Source organism: Dryobates pubescens, chromosome 2 (genome assembly GCF_014839835.1).
Source record: "Dryobates pubescens isolate bDryPub1 chromosome 2, bDryPub1.pri, whole genome shotgun sequence".
Lineage (NCBI taxonomy): Eukaryota > Metazoa > Chordata > Aves > Piciformes > Picidae > Dryobates > Dryobates pubescens.
Genome location: NC_071613.1, coordinates 57,971,966 through 57,987,391, shown reverse-complemented (window position 1 = coordinate 57,987,391; position 15,426 = coordinate 57,971,966). Strand labels below are relative to the sequence as shown.

The window sequence follows — 15,426 nt, the reverse complement described above, 5'->3', positions numbered from 1 at the left end:
GTTTGCTCTTCTGGCACTGCCTGCTAAATTCACCCCACAAAGAAAATGTGGCAACCCCAGGGAGCTCACAGCCAACAGTGCTCAGCTTTTGCCTCTTTTTTGTCTTGCTCAGTGCTGTAGTGCAGCCTGACTGCCTGGTGTAGAACTCGGGAGCTGGCAGGCAGCGAGGCAGGCCCTGGTGCCAGTGCAGCATCACTGCTGCGGGCAAGAGGCTGAGGAGCTTGTAGCAGGATGTGACCAGCAGCAAGGGTTAGGAGGAGATGAAAAGGCCGAGGGTTCAGAGGATGAACTCTTGAGAGAAAAACAAATCAAGTGACTTCCTTGCTGAAGTTGTAGTGATTACAGGAGCCATGGAAGGTGTGTTCCCACAGCATGGGGCTCTGAAGACAACAAGTGATGCCTCTGTACATGCCAGGAACTGGGGGGAAGGGGCTGGAGACCTTTTACACTGAGGGTGCTGAGATCCTGGCCCACATTGCCCAGAGAGGTGGGAGATGCCCTGTCCCTAGAAACAACCTCTCCAGGGTTGCTTGGGGCTCTGAGCAACCTGACTTAGTTGCAGCTGTCCCTGCTGACTGCAGGGCATTGGACTGGATGAGCTTTAAAGTCCCTTTCAACCCAAATCATTCTGTGATGCTGTGCATTATCTTTTGGTTGGGGTGGGTGAACAAGAGGAAGTGTTTAGTGAGGAGTTCAAATAATGCTTGTGTTTGTATGAATGCCTGCAAAACGAGACTGCTGAGATTGGATTCAATTAAATTATGCATACTGAAAACTTTTGGGTGAAGCTGCTGCAGTCAGAAGTGATGATTGCCCATGGGGGACACTTTCAGAGAATGTTATTTAAAGCCTTCCAAATGTTTATTTTAAAGCCTTTTAAATAAGAGTCATGAGAGGAACAACCATTAAAAGCAGAAAGTTATCTAAAAGAATCACTTGTTACACAGGAAAGTTTCATAAACTGCCCTGTTCTCTGTGAGCTTAAATCAAATTTGGCTCTGCTTACATGGGCAGCAAGGGGCGGCCTTGGTGGCCAAGCAGCTCAGTGTGAGTGAACAGTGAGCTGCAGGGGCAAAGAAAGCCAACAGGGTGCTGGGCTACGTCAGCAAGGGCATCAGCAGCAGAGGTAAAGAAATCATCCCGTGCTGCTCAGACCTCCCCAGAGCACTGCCTACAGTTTTGGCCCCTGCTGTACCAAATGGCCTGGAAAGTGTCCAGAGAAGGGCCAGGGGAACAACCAGGGGACTGGAAGCTCTGCTATGGGAGGAGAGGCTGAGAGAGCTGGGGTTGTTCAGCCTGGAGAAGAGGAGGGGAGAGCTTGGAGGTTCCCATTGGACTCCAGAAGAAATGTTTCCCCATGAGCACGGCTGGACATTGGAATCATCTCCCAGGGCAAGCAGCGGAGTCCCCTGCACTGGTCAGTTTGAAGACCCAGCTTGACATTTCAACCACACCATCACCCAGAGCGGTTGGACCAGAGGAGCCTTGGAGTCCCTTCCAACCTGGCATTCTGTGAAGTTTGTCCCTTCCTTCAGACCAGTGGGTTGTGTTTTGCTGACCCTGCTAGCTATAAGTGGTTTCTCCTGAGCCTGGTTTTCATCTGTAAGTGCTTTCTTTCGGTGACTTTCTCAAAACTGATCTGGAAAAGACCCAAACAAAAACCTGAAGAAACCCCAAAAAATCTAAACCCACAAACCCAAACAAACAAGACCCCCAAAACAACAAACAGCCAAACCCCCAACACATCCCCCAAATGCTTTAAAGCTGTTTTTCACAGTTACTGTGGTGGGCAGGTCTCTGGCGTGATGAGCTTTGGGGCTCCTTCCTTCCTCCTGCTCCAGCTGCCAGGCTGCCTTCTTGTGCTGAGGCTTGGTTGGAGGAGAGCAGTGCAAGCTTCTCCCATTGCCCCAGCACCAAAGCTGGCACGACACCAGTCTGGGCCTTGCTTTGAAGAGCCTGCAAGCTGGTTTAGGTCCAGAGCTGCTGGCTGGTGCCCGTCTTCTCAGTGCCGAAGAAGCTCGGGTGTTAGCTCATGCCCTGGTTGGCAGTAGCCTTTCCCTGTGAATCCCCAGGTGCTCTGGCTGTTGCCAGAGCCATGTTTGTTTGCTCAAGGCCCTGCTTTGTCTTCCTGAGATCTGGAAAACTCAACGTGGGACATGGCTATGCTGCACTGAGAGGCTGGCTGTGCTGGGGGAGAGCCCACTTCTCTTTTGAACATGAAAGGAGGTTGTAGAGAGGTGCGTGCTGGGTGCTTCTCACATGTCACAGCTGATAGGATGAGAGGAAATGGCCTCAAGTTACACCAGGGGCAGTTTAGGCTGGACATTAGGAAAAACTTCTATACCAAAAGGGCTCTCAGAGTGGAACGGGCTGCCCAGGGAAGTGGTTATGTTTCCATCCCTGGATGTATTTAAAAGCCATCTGGATTTGGTGTAGCAGTGGCCCTGGTGGAGTTAGATGGTGCTTGGGCTTGATGATCTTAAAGGTTGTTTCCAGCAATGATCATTCTGTGATTCAGCAACCAGCTGGTACATCCTCAGCATGCTCCTGCCTGGAGGAGCTGAAATGTTTTCTACTTTGGGCTAACCCCTCTACTCTTGGTGTACCTTGAACGCTTGCTGAGCAGTTGAGCTTGGGCTGCCTGGCACTGCAGCACAGCTTGCTGTGGTGCACATTCCTAGAGGCCACTCCAGCTGGGCACCGGTGCTGGGTGCTGCTTGAGGCCTCAGTTTTGTGTATGGAGACACAAGGTAGCATCTCTAAACAGAAGCCATGGTGCCACGAGCAAGGGCCAGCTTTAGCAAACTCTCTTTATTTACATACAAATACAGGGAGTCAGGGACCCTAGGCAGGGAGACAGGGACCCTGGAGAGGGAGGCAGGTATCCTGTACATGAACACATACTGCAGTGTCTCTACAGACATGATTGCCACATACTCTACAAGAAACAGCATGTAGGGGGTTCTTTTAGTGCTGAGTGAAAATACATGGCAGTAAGATCATGGCTTACAGCTAAGGTACAAAGCACCGCCCACTGAACTCAGCTCTATGTACAGCCAGGATGAGGACACACTATGCTGAATACCAGGTAGACCATCTTGTAGGAATCAGCAGCAACAGACAAACATCCTTTAGACCAGGAGGGACTCTGGATGAAGTAAGATGAAGGAGAACATTTAGAGTATTGATCAAACTAAACAGCACATTTAAATTTGTCACCTAAAGAGGATAACAAATGAGCCAGTTCCTGGCAGTGTGTGAGAAACAGAACACTTGTTTGGTAGGAGACTTTACCAGGGAGCTCTGAAGTCATCTCAGGAGTGAGTCTGAGCTGCCCCAGCCACCTGTCTGGGTGCACGTCACTTGGAGTATTTTAGTAGTACTTTATTTAAGCTGTGCCTGACTACTTGGACCCCGTGTGTAAGTTTGGAGGCAATAATAAAAGCACGTCCTCAGCCAGCTTCTTCCACAGGAGCTGTGACGTAGAACTGGGACAGCAAATTGGCATCAGCAGCAAGACCAATACCCGAGGAAAGCACCGGGGCCTGGTGCTTGAAGCTGCATTGCTGGAGCTCACTGCTGCTGAGCAGCCCCAGCTGCCCTGAGCAGCTACAGCACAGCCAGGCCCTTGTGCTCATAGCTGTGCTGGAGTGCTGCTGCTCTGCACTGGGGGAAGCCTGGGTGAGTGCCTGTGTATTGGCAGGAGCTCCATGCCGTCTGCCCTGTGAGGTGAGGACACATGGAGCTCTGTTGTCCTCTTCATGCTCGTGCTGTGGCCTGGGGCAGGTGGCACGGGGCTGAGGAGGACACCTGGGTGGCATGGGGCAGGAAGCTTCTGTTATGTGTGGCTTGTCCTTACTCTGTGGTGTGTTGTCCCTGCTGCAGGACAGTGCCAGGAGGGTGGGACAACAAGGCAATGGTTTTCTTCACATGCCCCAGTGTTGGACAGAGATCCTCTTTTTCTCCAAGGTCTGCATGTTTTCTCTCCCTGCAGGCCTGGTACTGGGGTACAGTGGGCATGGGAGAAGAATCAAACCCAGCAGTGACCACAGAAGAAAGGAAGGAATGGGTGTACAGCAAAGCTGAACACCTGGTGGGGCTAAGAAACCAGCACTCATGATGTCTAATGACATCATGCAGGGTGGGAGGGCTGAAGGGAGCACTACTTACTCCTCACTTCAGTGAATACACACAACCACTACAACTCAAAGAAATGCAGATTCCTTGCTCTTGGTGTTTGGAGTTGATTCCTTGAGCCCTGTGTGTGTAACATTCTCCATGAAATGGGTGGGAGAGCATTCTGTGTGGAAGCGGCTGGGAGGCTGCTTCATCCTTTGCTCTTTAGATTACCATTTACAGTTCCTAGTGACAAAGAGGGTGCTGCTAAGTGCTGCCCAAGTACCAGCCCCTTCTCTGCCATCATGGCTAGTGTAAAATCCAGGTAACAGATTTTCAGGATCAGTTTTCACTACAGCCACAGCTTTGTTTCACTTTTGTCATGTGCTGCCTGCTTGTTCCCTCTGGAGCCGTGACAGAGCTCAGAGGCAGCGGTCTCACGGGGCGAGGGTCGTTACAGGAGTAGTTTGGTATTTACTGTACAGCACAAACACAGCTACAGTTTTTAAAGACTTTTGACCTGATAGGAAAACAAATTCTTCTCCAAAAGGGCACTGGAGACGCTTGCTTTGGCGGCCGATGCTGTAGCTCTGCGGCTGCCCACGGCTGCGTCAGCCAGAGGACAAGTACGGCGTCTCGCTGTGGTAGTTGTAGTCGGGACAGACCTTCTGCACCAGTTTGTAATCTACACTGTAGAAAGCGATGTAAATGCAGATCACCTTAAACGGTTTGGAGCACAGCCAGGAGACGTGGCTTTGCGTCTGCTCTTGGTAGCAGATCTTGGACGGGTCGAAGTTGCACAAGGCAGTTTTTTTAGCGCGGTCTGTTTTCTCGTACTCGATTCGGCAGTTGAAGGACTTGGATTCCTTGGTCTCCAGTGTTGACTGTGGAGAAGATTCAAACTCCACCACCTTGGAAGGTGGCACCAGGCTGACCGAGACGTTCCCCAGGCCCGTGGAGTTGTGTCGGAAGTACACACTGAAGGTCCCGTTGCCGTGGTCGACGATCTTGCCGGTGATCAGCAGGTTCAGCTTCACGGTTTTGATGTTGGAGTGGAAGTCTCCCCAGCCAAACATCTTCTTGAATTTCCCAGTTTTTACTATAGGCCTGCGCTTAATTCGTGCAAGAGACTCCTGAACCTCCGTGATGTTGGACAGCCAGTCCCAGAAGTTGTCTGTGCTGTCCGAGTAGGACACCTGGCCGTGCTTCAGCACTGGGGATGGCTTCACAAAGAGGCGCAGGGGGTTGAGGATCCTGGGGTGCACCACGCTCTCAACCAGCGTCTCCGCAGCATCCTTCTCTTCCCAGTCCAGCACCTCTGTGCCTTGTGCAGCCTGACTAGCGTCACAGAGCACCTGTTCACAACGGAAAGGAAGAACTGTGAGTGTGGAAACAGAGATGCCAAGATCCAGAAGGAGCCAGTAATAGCTATTTTACACCAATAGTGGCTGGACTGGCCCAGGCAGCTGAGCCACTGTAACAAGTCACAGCTGCTGGCCCAGGAAAACTCAGAGATTTCACTCAGAACAGCCTACAGGAGATGCATGCAGCTCAGTAGGAGCCTTCCACTGGGACAAATGGATGCCTCCCTGCACGGCCTGAGATCAGCAAGCGCAGGCAGCCTCCCTTTGCTCATAGATTTATTAGACAAAAATATGCCTAAGGATGCTGGAGAAGCTGAACGGCAAGGCAGCACCTCTGCTACAAGATGATGTGAAATAAACCCACCACATTTTCCATTCCCTCTTCCCTACCCCTCACCCCATCACCACTTAACCTCCCAACTTGTTTAGGCTTAAAAGCCTGTCTTGCTCAGCCCTTTCTGGTGGTGTAATATGGGTTTGGAATCTCTCCAGAAAAGGAGACTCCACAGCCTCTCTGGGCCACCTGCTTCAGGGCTCCAGCACCCTCACAGGAGAGTCGTTTTTCCTCAGATCTGTTGGAAAAGTTGTTGGAAAGCCATTAACTAGTGCTGGTAGTGCAAGAGTGGTGTTAGGGTTCAGTCAAACAGGCAGCTCAGTAAGTAGCTGATTTCCAACATGCAGATGCAGGGCCCAGGCACATTCCTCCTGTACACTCTGAGGTCCTGTGCTCAGGATGGCAGAACCAGAGTCTGTGTTTCAACAGGCTAGAAAGGATCACCTAAATTTTCTTTTCAGGGCCTTTAAAGTTTGGGAGAATGTGTTCTCAGGGGTTCTTCTCTTCAAGACTGTTGCACTTAATCTACAAAGTTTTCCAGCTTCCATGTGTGAGCAGGGGGAAAAGGCTCTTAAAATGGAAAGAACAAATGGTCTCATGCTGTCCTCGGCTCCAGTGAGAAATGGCTGCTGCCTCTTTCTGATGGCAAAATGCTGCCCTCCTTTCATCATCAATCTTGCAGTGTCATGGTGGGCTCCCAGCACAGGATGGGGTTTTCACTATCCAGCAGGCACCCACAGCAAGATTGTGGGGTGGAAGTTTGCTTAAAGCAGATGAAGCACGGAGTGCCTGCCATCCTGCTCACTCAGTCTGATGCTGAATTCGTGGGGTGGGATTTTGTGCTGCCTGTCACTAGGGACCCTGCAGTGCTGGGCTTACTGATCCCAAGGGGGTCCTCTACGCCTTAGTTCCCCCTAGCACTCAGTTTCTACTATCCTCAGTCGTTACTTTATCATCTGCAATTCTTCATTTCAGCCTCTGGCAAAGATCAGAAACTCCCGAGCCCTTGGGTCTTCACTGGGGCACCAGGCTCCAAACCCACCTACCACCTGTTCTTGCTGAGCACCCCTAGTGCAGTAACTGGGATGGGTGTTGCAGGCTGGCCCCCAGGACACCATGCACAGCCTGGCTGCAGCCAGGCAGCCGACACGGTTGCTGACCAAATCTACGGCGGGGTTAAAGCATATGGCCAGGTGTCTCTGCAGGAAGACTTTGTTTTCTTCTCGAGGTTAGAAAGAGGAGGGGAGAACAAGACAACAGCCTTCAGTCTCAGACTTCGTGTGGCAGCATTTCTGTGGCTGAGCGCTGAACCAGGAGATTCTGCTGGGCACAGGGACAGATGCTGTAGCGGCACAAATAGCGCTGCAGAACACTGCTGGAGGAAGTGTGGCTTCTGCTGTGCTGGAAAGCTCCTGCTGAAGCAGTGCCACGCTCATGCATGGCTCTGCAGCCACTTGCTGAAAGCTCTCACCCAGCTGGGTGATGCTGGGCACAGCTGGCCATCACCACTGCCAGGGCAGTAACAGCCCTGCTGCAGAAAGGAGCAGCTCTGCGCAGATGGAACAAGAACTGATGCATACATTCACCCAGCCTTCACCCCAAAACTCACCTCAGGCCTTTGCAAGCACAAACAAAGAGGCCCTGGCAGTGCTGAGATATCAGAAAGCTTCCGCTGTGTTTGCACGGCTAAATGATCTGCTATGAAAATGTGAACGCCTGGTCTGAACTGTGGGCACCCAACACTGGCACTGCTGTTAGCAGCGGAGCTGGAGGCAGCTGCTGCAAGCTACAGCCACAAATTTGAGGGAGAAGTGCATGGGGACAAAGCTGCAGGAGGATCTTCCTTCGCTTGCGCCTGCTTCTAGCTCTGGCTGTTCTCTGGCAAGGGCACAGGGATGTACACAACTGCCCTGGGCTGCTTTGCTTTCGCAGTGTTTGCTGGAACCTGCGCAAGGGCTCGTTGGCTTTCCTCCCCTTGCCTCTCGTGGAGGGATCTAGAGGGCATGGAGTCATGTGTTCCTGGTAATGCTCAACATCTGTCTCTTCAGGGGGCTCTCACTCCAAATAAGATGGCAGAGCATTGCTTTCTAACTGCTTTGCTCAGAAGGGTCTGCTATAAAAAGGAGAAATATGTGGGTGTGAGGTTTGGGATGGCTGAAAGGTAGGAAGCTCAAGCCAGCTGGGATGGTCACATTGGTGAGGGATTGGAGCACAACTGCCTCAAAACCACCATGGTGGAATCATGCTAACTACTGCTGCTACTTTTAATTATCTCTGTGCTACAGCGTGAGGTGTTCTCCAAGATACTGACCCATGTCCCTGGAGCTAGTGCTGTATTTCCTGTGGCAACACAACAGCTTTGATCATGCAGCAATACTAAACCATCAGTGTGCTCCCTTAGAAGCTGGAATATCCCTGTTTGAGGCCTAGATAGCCATCACTGCCCACTGCTCAAGGCTGTACCTTACACTTAACCTCCTCCTGAAGCAAACTGCGGCATTGGCCAATCTCACACAGCCTTAGTCCCTGACTGCTCTCAAGTCCCTGGTTTCAGCAGAGGCTGGCAGAGTGGTGAGCTGGGCTGGGTGCAGAGTGGTGAGCTCTGCAGGCTCTGGGCAGCACCTTTGTTGTGTGTTACAGATGTTCAGTGAAGAGGTGTGGAGCAAAGCAGCGCCTGGCTCTGCTCCGAGCAGGAGTGAGGAGACGCCGCTCGCAGCTGTGACTGACATCCGTGCTTTTTCAAAGAGAAACCCTTTCCCTGTGCATGTGCTGTTGGTTTTCTATTTTGAGTGCAGCTTTCTACAGTATAAGAGAACCAAAGCAAGGCTTCCTTTGGCTCTGTACAGCAGCATGGCCGCTTGCCTGCCGCCAGCTCCGAGCTGCTGGCCAGGCTGGGCAATGCTCTTTGTTCAGCTCTTGATTCACCTTGGCTGGCAACGTCCGGGCAATAAAGAAGTGTTTAAAGAATGCAGCACATGCTGGGGAAAAATGATTGCCTCAGCATCTTCCCATTTCACTATAATGCTTCTCTGCAGTGGAAAATATTGCTAGTAGGGTATTTGAAAATTACTGGCTTAAGGAGGTCTACATTTAAATAGATGGCTATGGCTGCAGTTCTCCTCTGCTGCACCTGCATTTTCCCATCCCCTCCAAACCATCAATTTCCAAACAGAAGAAATCATCTAAGCTTTTTCCATATTGCAGGGGCTGTATAATGTCACCCAGTTACTCTAAAATTCTCACTAGATGGTAGATATTTTCTAATAAGAAACAATCTTGGCCCCACTGAGCAGCACAGTATCCACAGCATGCCTCAGGGGTTGCTTTTGTTGCCTTAACCAGCAGAGCAGCTCAAACCAAGCTGTGCTTCGTGTTTGTGGAGTGTTAAACTTCAAACCAGTGGGTCTTCCTGGGTGCTGCTCTGAAATGCTGACTGCTCTTCACGCCCTCGACTGACCTTGCCCACAGCAGAGCAGCACAAGGTGAAATCATAGTATGCGCTGGGTTGGAAGGAATCTCCAGAGGTCATCTGGTCCAACCCCTTGCAGTAAGCAGGGCCATGCCCAGCTACACTACATCAGGTCATCCAGTCCAACCCTGCTGCAGTGTGCAGGGACATCTTCAACTTGCTCAGGTAGTGCCCTCAGCCCTGCTTTCTTCACAGCCCCCAGTCTCTCCAGACAGCCAGTGCTTCCATGAATCTGTTCCATGGTGCCTTGACACACACCATGCTCAAAGTGCTCAACCCAAGATTTGCTATCTCCTTTCAGTCAGGGTTCATAGCCCCTTGACCCCCCTTCTAGGCCTTTAAGGTGGGTTGGAACCAAAGCAACAGCTGCAGGCAGCTGGAAAAGGGCATGTCATTAATGACCTTCCCTTCCTCCAGCTCTTGATGGGGCTTGGTTTATGCTCCCCAATCCAAATGCAGCGTGGATGTAAGCAGCAGCAGCCTGCATGCAGATCACTCACCACAGGAACCCTCTTTTTTTGCCTCAGTCTTCACTGGCAACCTCTCTGCTCATGGCTTTCATGTTGATGGCCAAGCTGGAGCCCAGGGTGACATGGTCCCTCCCACTGTGAGCTCAGACAGGGTGTGTGATCATCTGAGGACCCTGAAGATACACAAGTCCATGGGGCCTGAGGAAATGCATCCCAGAGTCCTGAGGGAATTGTCTGGTGTGGTTGCCAGGCCACTCTCCATGATATTTGAGAAATCTTGGCAGTCAGGTGAGGTCCCTGGGGACTGGAGGAAAGGAAACATCACAGCCATTGTTAACAAGGGGAGAACGGAGGAGCCTGGGAACTGCCAACCTGTCAGCCTCACCTCCCTGCCTGGGAAGATCCCGGTGCAGACCCTCCTAGATATCTGCCAAGCTGAGGCACATGGAGGACAGGGAGGTGATTCAGGACAGCCAGCATGGCTTTACTAGGGGCAGGTCCTGCCTGACCAGCCTTGTGGCTTTTTATGACAGAGTGACTGTGGCTGTAGATAAGGGACAGCCTCTGGATGTGATGTAGCTGGACTGCTGCAAGGCCTTGGACACAGTCCCCACAACATCCTGCTGGCCAAGCTGGAGAGATGTGGATTTGCTGGGTGGCTGATCAGTGGGTAAGGAACTGGCTGGGTGGTAACATCCAGAGGGTGGTGCTCAATGGCTTGAAGTCCAGGTGGAGAGCAGTGCCAGTGGTGTCCCTCAGGGGTCCATGCTGGAACCTGTGCTGTTTAATGTTTGTATCAATGACACAGTGAGGTTGAATGCACCAGCAGCAGTGTGCAGATGACACCAAGCTGAGTGGTGCTGTCCATACACCAGAGGGGCAGGATGGCATCCAGAGGGACCTGGACAAGCTGCAGAGGTGGCCCAGGGGAACCTCATGAGGTTCAACAAGAGCAGGTGCAGGGTTCTGCACCTGGGCTGGAACAATCCTCACTGTCAGTACAGCTTGGGGGAGGAGGTGATAGAAAGCAGCCCTGAGGAAAAGGACTTAGGGGTGCTGGTGAGGGAGAAGCTGGACAGGAGCAGGCAGTGGTGGAACACTGGCACAGGTTGCCCAGGTTGGTGGTTGAGGCTCCTTCCCTGGAGATACTCAAGGTGAAGCTTGATAAAGCCCTGAGCAACCTGATCTAGTTGGGGATGTCCCTGCTGAGTGGGGGTAGGTCAGACTGGATGAGCTTTGGAGGTCGCTTCTGGCCTGGACCATTCTGTAGTTCTGTGCTTCTGCTCCATGATCCCTGTGAGGAGTTTCAGAGAAAGCAGCCTGTTGGTGAGACACTGCTGGCAGGAAATGCTCAATACATCTGGATGCATCTAGAACTTGCTCCCACGCCTTTCTCTGTGGGCAAGGCGCTAAATACAAGCAGGTGTACCCCTGCAAGAGTTAATCGGCTGGATGCTCCGGGAATTTCTTCCAGGCTGCTCATCAATCACCAGCAGTCGCTTTCATGGTCTCACCTCTGCCAGGAATCGTTTTAAACCTCTCGGCACTTAGCTGCAATGAAGAGCTCTGTGGCGACAGAGGCTCTCAAGCACCGCTCAGAGCTCACTGGCCTGCTGCGAGCTTTGTAGCCCCCACCGGTAGAGACCCAGGGGTGGCGGCAGGCAGGTGGCACTCAGTAACCTCCTCCCACCCCGTTTCACCAGTGACAAACTCGTAGCGGGGGAGGCTTCTGCTGGTCTCCTCACCCTGCACTGCCTCCATCGTCGAGGCTGTACCTCGTGGGAGTTCTGTTGGTGCCCCTGCTGCAGCCACGCCGCTGCTGCTCTGGCTCCCTCGCACTCATTTCGGCCCCAGCAAGCCAGCATCGCTGCGGGGCTGCACAGAGCCCTCCCTGCGGGGTGGGGCAGAGAACCAGGCCTGCTGGGTCCGTGTGCGAAGTCAATGACTTCAACACATTTATCAAAGGCTAAATAATTTATGTCTGGACAGGCTGTATCAATTGTTCGGAGCACAGGCATTAGCCAGACACAATCATCTCAGATTAGCTTTTTCAGCATCTTACACTGCAGCCCAGCAGGATTAATAAAAACTCAGCCCATCATCAATTCCATGGGAAAACATCAACTTGTGTTCCACTGCAGCCTTTTTTCCTTGTTGTGTTTCTTTCCCCAAGCAAATGACAAGGGGTTCCAATAATTCATCACAACAAGCTGAGCTTGAACTTTACTGATTATTAAATAGGCTTTTCCCAGCGGCAGAGGCCGGGATGGGTTTTATGGCAGCAGATGTGATTGCTGCCAGGAATGCTTCAAGGAATTCAGGAATTAAGCAGCAGCATCTTTCAGTAGGAGTGTATGAGAGAGCCATGGCTGCTCCACCTAGTCCCAGCCTTGTTTTTCAGGATGATATAAGCCTGTGTGCTTTCATAATTGCCAGGTGGATTAACTTTCATTTACTGCTGCAGTTTTTGCTGGCAATGAAAGCTGTGAATTAACAGAGGCAGGAAAATCCTTAAGGATGCCTCCATCTTTAGCTGCCCAAAGGCATATTCAGATTTTGGATTGGAAATTTTTGATTTTCAACCCCTCCTCCCAAAAAATTCTGCTGCAAAGCTTTTGGGTTTCCCTCGAGAAAACAAAGTTGTGCCGGTCAGCCTGCCCCGAGAAACAAGGTCCTGCTCTGTGCTGAATCAAAATCTGCTTGTCGCAGAGATCCTGAAATTTGCACTGATTCTCCTCCCGACTGCCATCAGCTGCAGCTCCAGGCCAGCACCTATGCCAGTGTGAATTAGACAACAGCAGCTGCAGCAAGTGAAAACTGAGTGTAGAGTGCTCTGTAGGCAAGCAGGTTAACATCCTGCCACAGCCTGCAGTTTGTGTTTTCTCTCAGAAGGTGTACTTGAAATTAGGATTCAAGACAAGCCACTTGTTAGGAGTTACTTTTGTAAGTTAAAAAGGTGCATTTGAATACCTGAGGGCCTGACAGCAGGGGGGGTGGCTCTCACTCTGGCAAAATAACAGGAGAGCTCCAAAGAAATATAACTGACTTCTGAAATGTATTTCGTTTGTGAAGAGAGTGCAAAGATTACTTGGGGCAGTTGAGATGAAGGGGCTGCTAAAACATGACCACCTGTCTGGCTGCTTGTTTTTTTCCTGAGCCAAATGCTTCTGCTGTTGTTATGGTGCAGCTGACGAGGGACTCTCATGGTGACTCTCCCTGTCATGACAGGTGGCTGAGAAGCAGCCAGCCCAGGAGGCTTCACGCTGCCGAAGGTACAGCCCAGGTCCTGGTGATGACAACTACCTACCTGGTAGCCCTGCCTGACCCATAAGGAGCTCACAAGCCATCTGTGTGGCGTATAATGCTCTGATCACTGAGCTGGTGGGAAGGAACAGAGTGAGCAGGGATTTGCTAGCGTCAAACTTCAAAACCCAAAAGAAATGACAAAAGACCTCTCAGATGGAAGTTTAGAGCAGGGTCTTTGTGTCCTGTGCAGCTCTGGAAGTAGCCCTGGCAGTTTGCAGCCCGGAAGAAAAGAGAGGTGCGAGCAGCACACCAGCAAAGCAGGACCTGAATGTTCCTAAAGGTCCTGCCTTTTAGCTTGATTAACTGAGCAACTCCAGTTTGTCAAAAGCTGGGAATTCATTATTTCTCCATGTGAATGAAGAGGCTCCACAGAAATTGTCATCACCATTTACCCATGCTGATGGGGGTGGTGGGATGTGAGCATTCACAAGAGAGGCTGAACCTCCTAACTGAGACAGGCCTGGCTCTCCGGGCACTGAAACACTTTCCTACACGTGAACACCCTCTCCCTTGCTAAACTACAAACAGCAGCCAGTGGTTGTAACTGCCTTGCTGGCTCCGGTGGGAAGTGACAGACTCTGACATGCTCCGGTGCAAAGAAGAAAGCCAGAAACTCAGAGTTCACCAGCTTGCTTTCCATCTCATTTGAAAACAGATCAGAAGGAGGGTCTATGGGGTTCAGCATGCTGATGGCAGCGAAGATACCCTTTAGGAGGGGGAACTGCAGAGCAGGGAGTGGCTTGTCAGTTGTGCTGATCTTGAGCTGGATGGTGACACAAGACCCAGACTTCCCAAAATCCCCAGTCATGTTAGCAGCTTGTCATTTGGGAAGCAGGTCACAGACATGCTGCTGCTTTCTGTCACTGGGAAGGGTGGACAGAAATCCCCTGTTCAATAGCTAATATAATTGGCTTGCTTTAACAATTCTGTCCTGTCTCCTGCAGTTAAAACTAAAATGACAAGCTGCTTCAGCAGCAAAAAAAGGCCCCCATGATCCAGCCTCACAGCCCATTAAATTTTCTGCTTGTAAATGAATGCTACAAAGCAGTTCCTCCCCACAGCAGCCTGCTGCACTGGCACCCTGCTGACAGGGGCAGCCAGAGCTGCACACCAGCCTCCTGTCAGGGGCTGGCAGCGGGGCTCCCACCAGAGCCATTGCTCTGCAGCATGTCTGGAAGGCATCTGAGAGGCACAGTGGGCAAGGGACAGAGAGAAGATAAGGAATGGCAGCCTGAAACTAGGTCTCAATACTGTGAATGTGAATACTTTCTGACATACTATTGTCTGAAAGTCACAGAACACTGCTGGTCACAAGGGCACACTTCAAGAGGACCACAGACCCACAGAAGTGCTTGGTTAGAAAGCCCTTTGGGGCCATCGAGTCCCACCACAAACCCAGCACTGCCAAGGCCATCACTAAGCCATGTCCCTAAGTGTCACATCTACACATCGTTTAAATCCCCCCCTCCCCAGGAATCATGACTCCACCACTGCTCTGGGCAGCCTGTTCCAGTTCCTGACAACCCTTTAGGTGAATAAACTTCTCCTAACATCCAATCTAAGCCTCCCTTGGCACAACTTCAGGCTGTTTTATCTCATCCTATCACTTGTTACTTGGGAGGGGAGCCTGATGCCCACCTGGCTCCAGCCTCCTCTTCCCCTGGAAGACACACAACGGTAAGGGTAAGCCTGAAGCTTTTGCTCACGTTCAGCCTCTTCCCTTTCAGCAGCTCGAGACTGGCACAGAGGGTAAGGCAGAGCACACAAACTGGAGACGTGAAAGCCAGTGTGTGCCTCGGCACTGTTCCCAGCCTGCAGGGTGGCAGAGTTGTGCTGCTGCTCCCGCGGCAGGCGTGCGGGCAGCTAATGAGGTGTGGTTCACAGCGCACCGCTGAACGGGGCTCTGCCTTTCCTCCTCAAAAGAGCTCTGTCTACATCTGTCTACACCTAGAAGCCAGGGAAGGTAAAAGGTAGACAGCTTTAATGAGAATATGGGATGGCGACATCCAAATAACTCGCAGACAAAACTACCAATCTAAACCCAGGGGGCGGTGGGGGAGGCTCAGTTCAGGGTAAGAATTCATTGCCTATGTTTGAACAACACACATGCTTCAAACCCAGTATCATATTTCACAGAACAGAAAAAAAAATCACTTAAAAATGCTCCAATTTCTGTGGGAAAGGAAGATAATACTTTACTAAGCCAGCACTTCAGTAAAGAAACTGGCAGCAGCAGCACAAGAAGAGAGTGGAATTTAAACACAAAGCCTGCAAATATTTTCTTCTCCAAACGCATCCGTGGGAAATCCGTGCTGTCTGCCCCACAGGCCTGATGAGGAGTGTTAGGGCCTCTGAGGTGGTCCCTCC

At 51.4% G+C, this 15,426-nt stretch overlaps 1 protein-coding gene across 1 annotated transcript in view; it reads right to left on the bottom strand.

Moving 5' to 3' along the window:
• Window positions 1-4,694: 4,694 nt before the first annotated feature.
• NXPH2 (neurexophilin 2) overlaps window positions 4,695-15,426 on the bottom strand; it is a 40,293-nt gene continuing 29,561 nt past the window's right edge. The window contains exon 2 of the mRNA XM_054177862.1: window positions 4,695-5,471. Within this exon, the coding sequence (XP_054033837.1) occupies window positions 4,728-5,471 (744 nt within the window). The 3' untranslated portion in view covers window positions 4,695-4,727. The remainder of the gene's footprint in view (window positions 5,472-15,426) is intronic.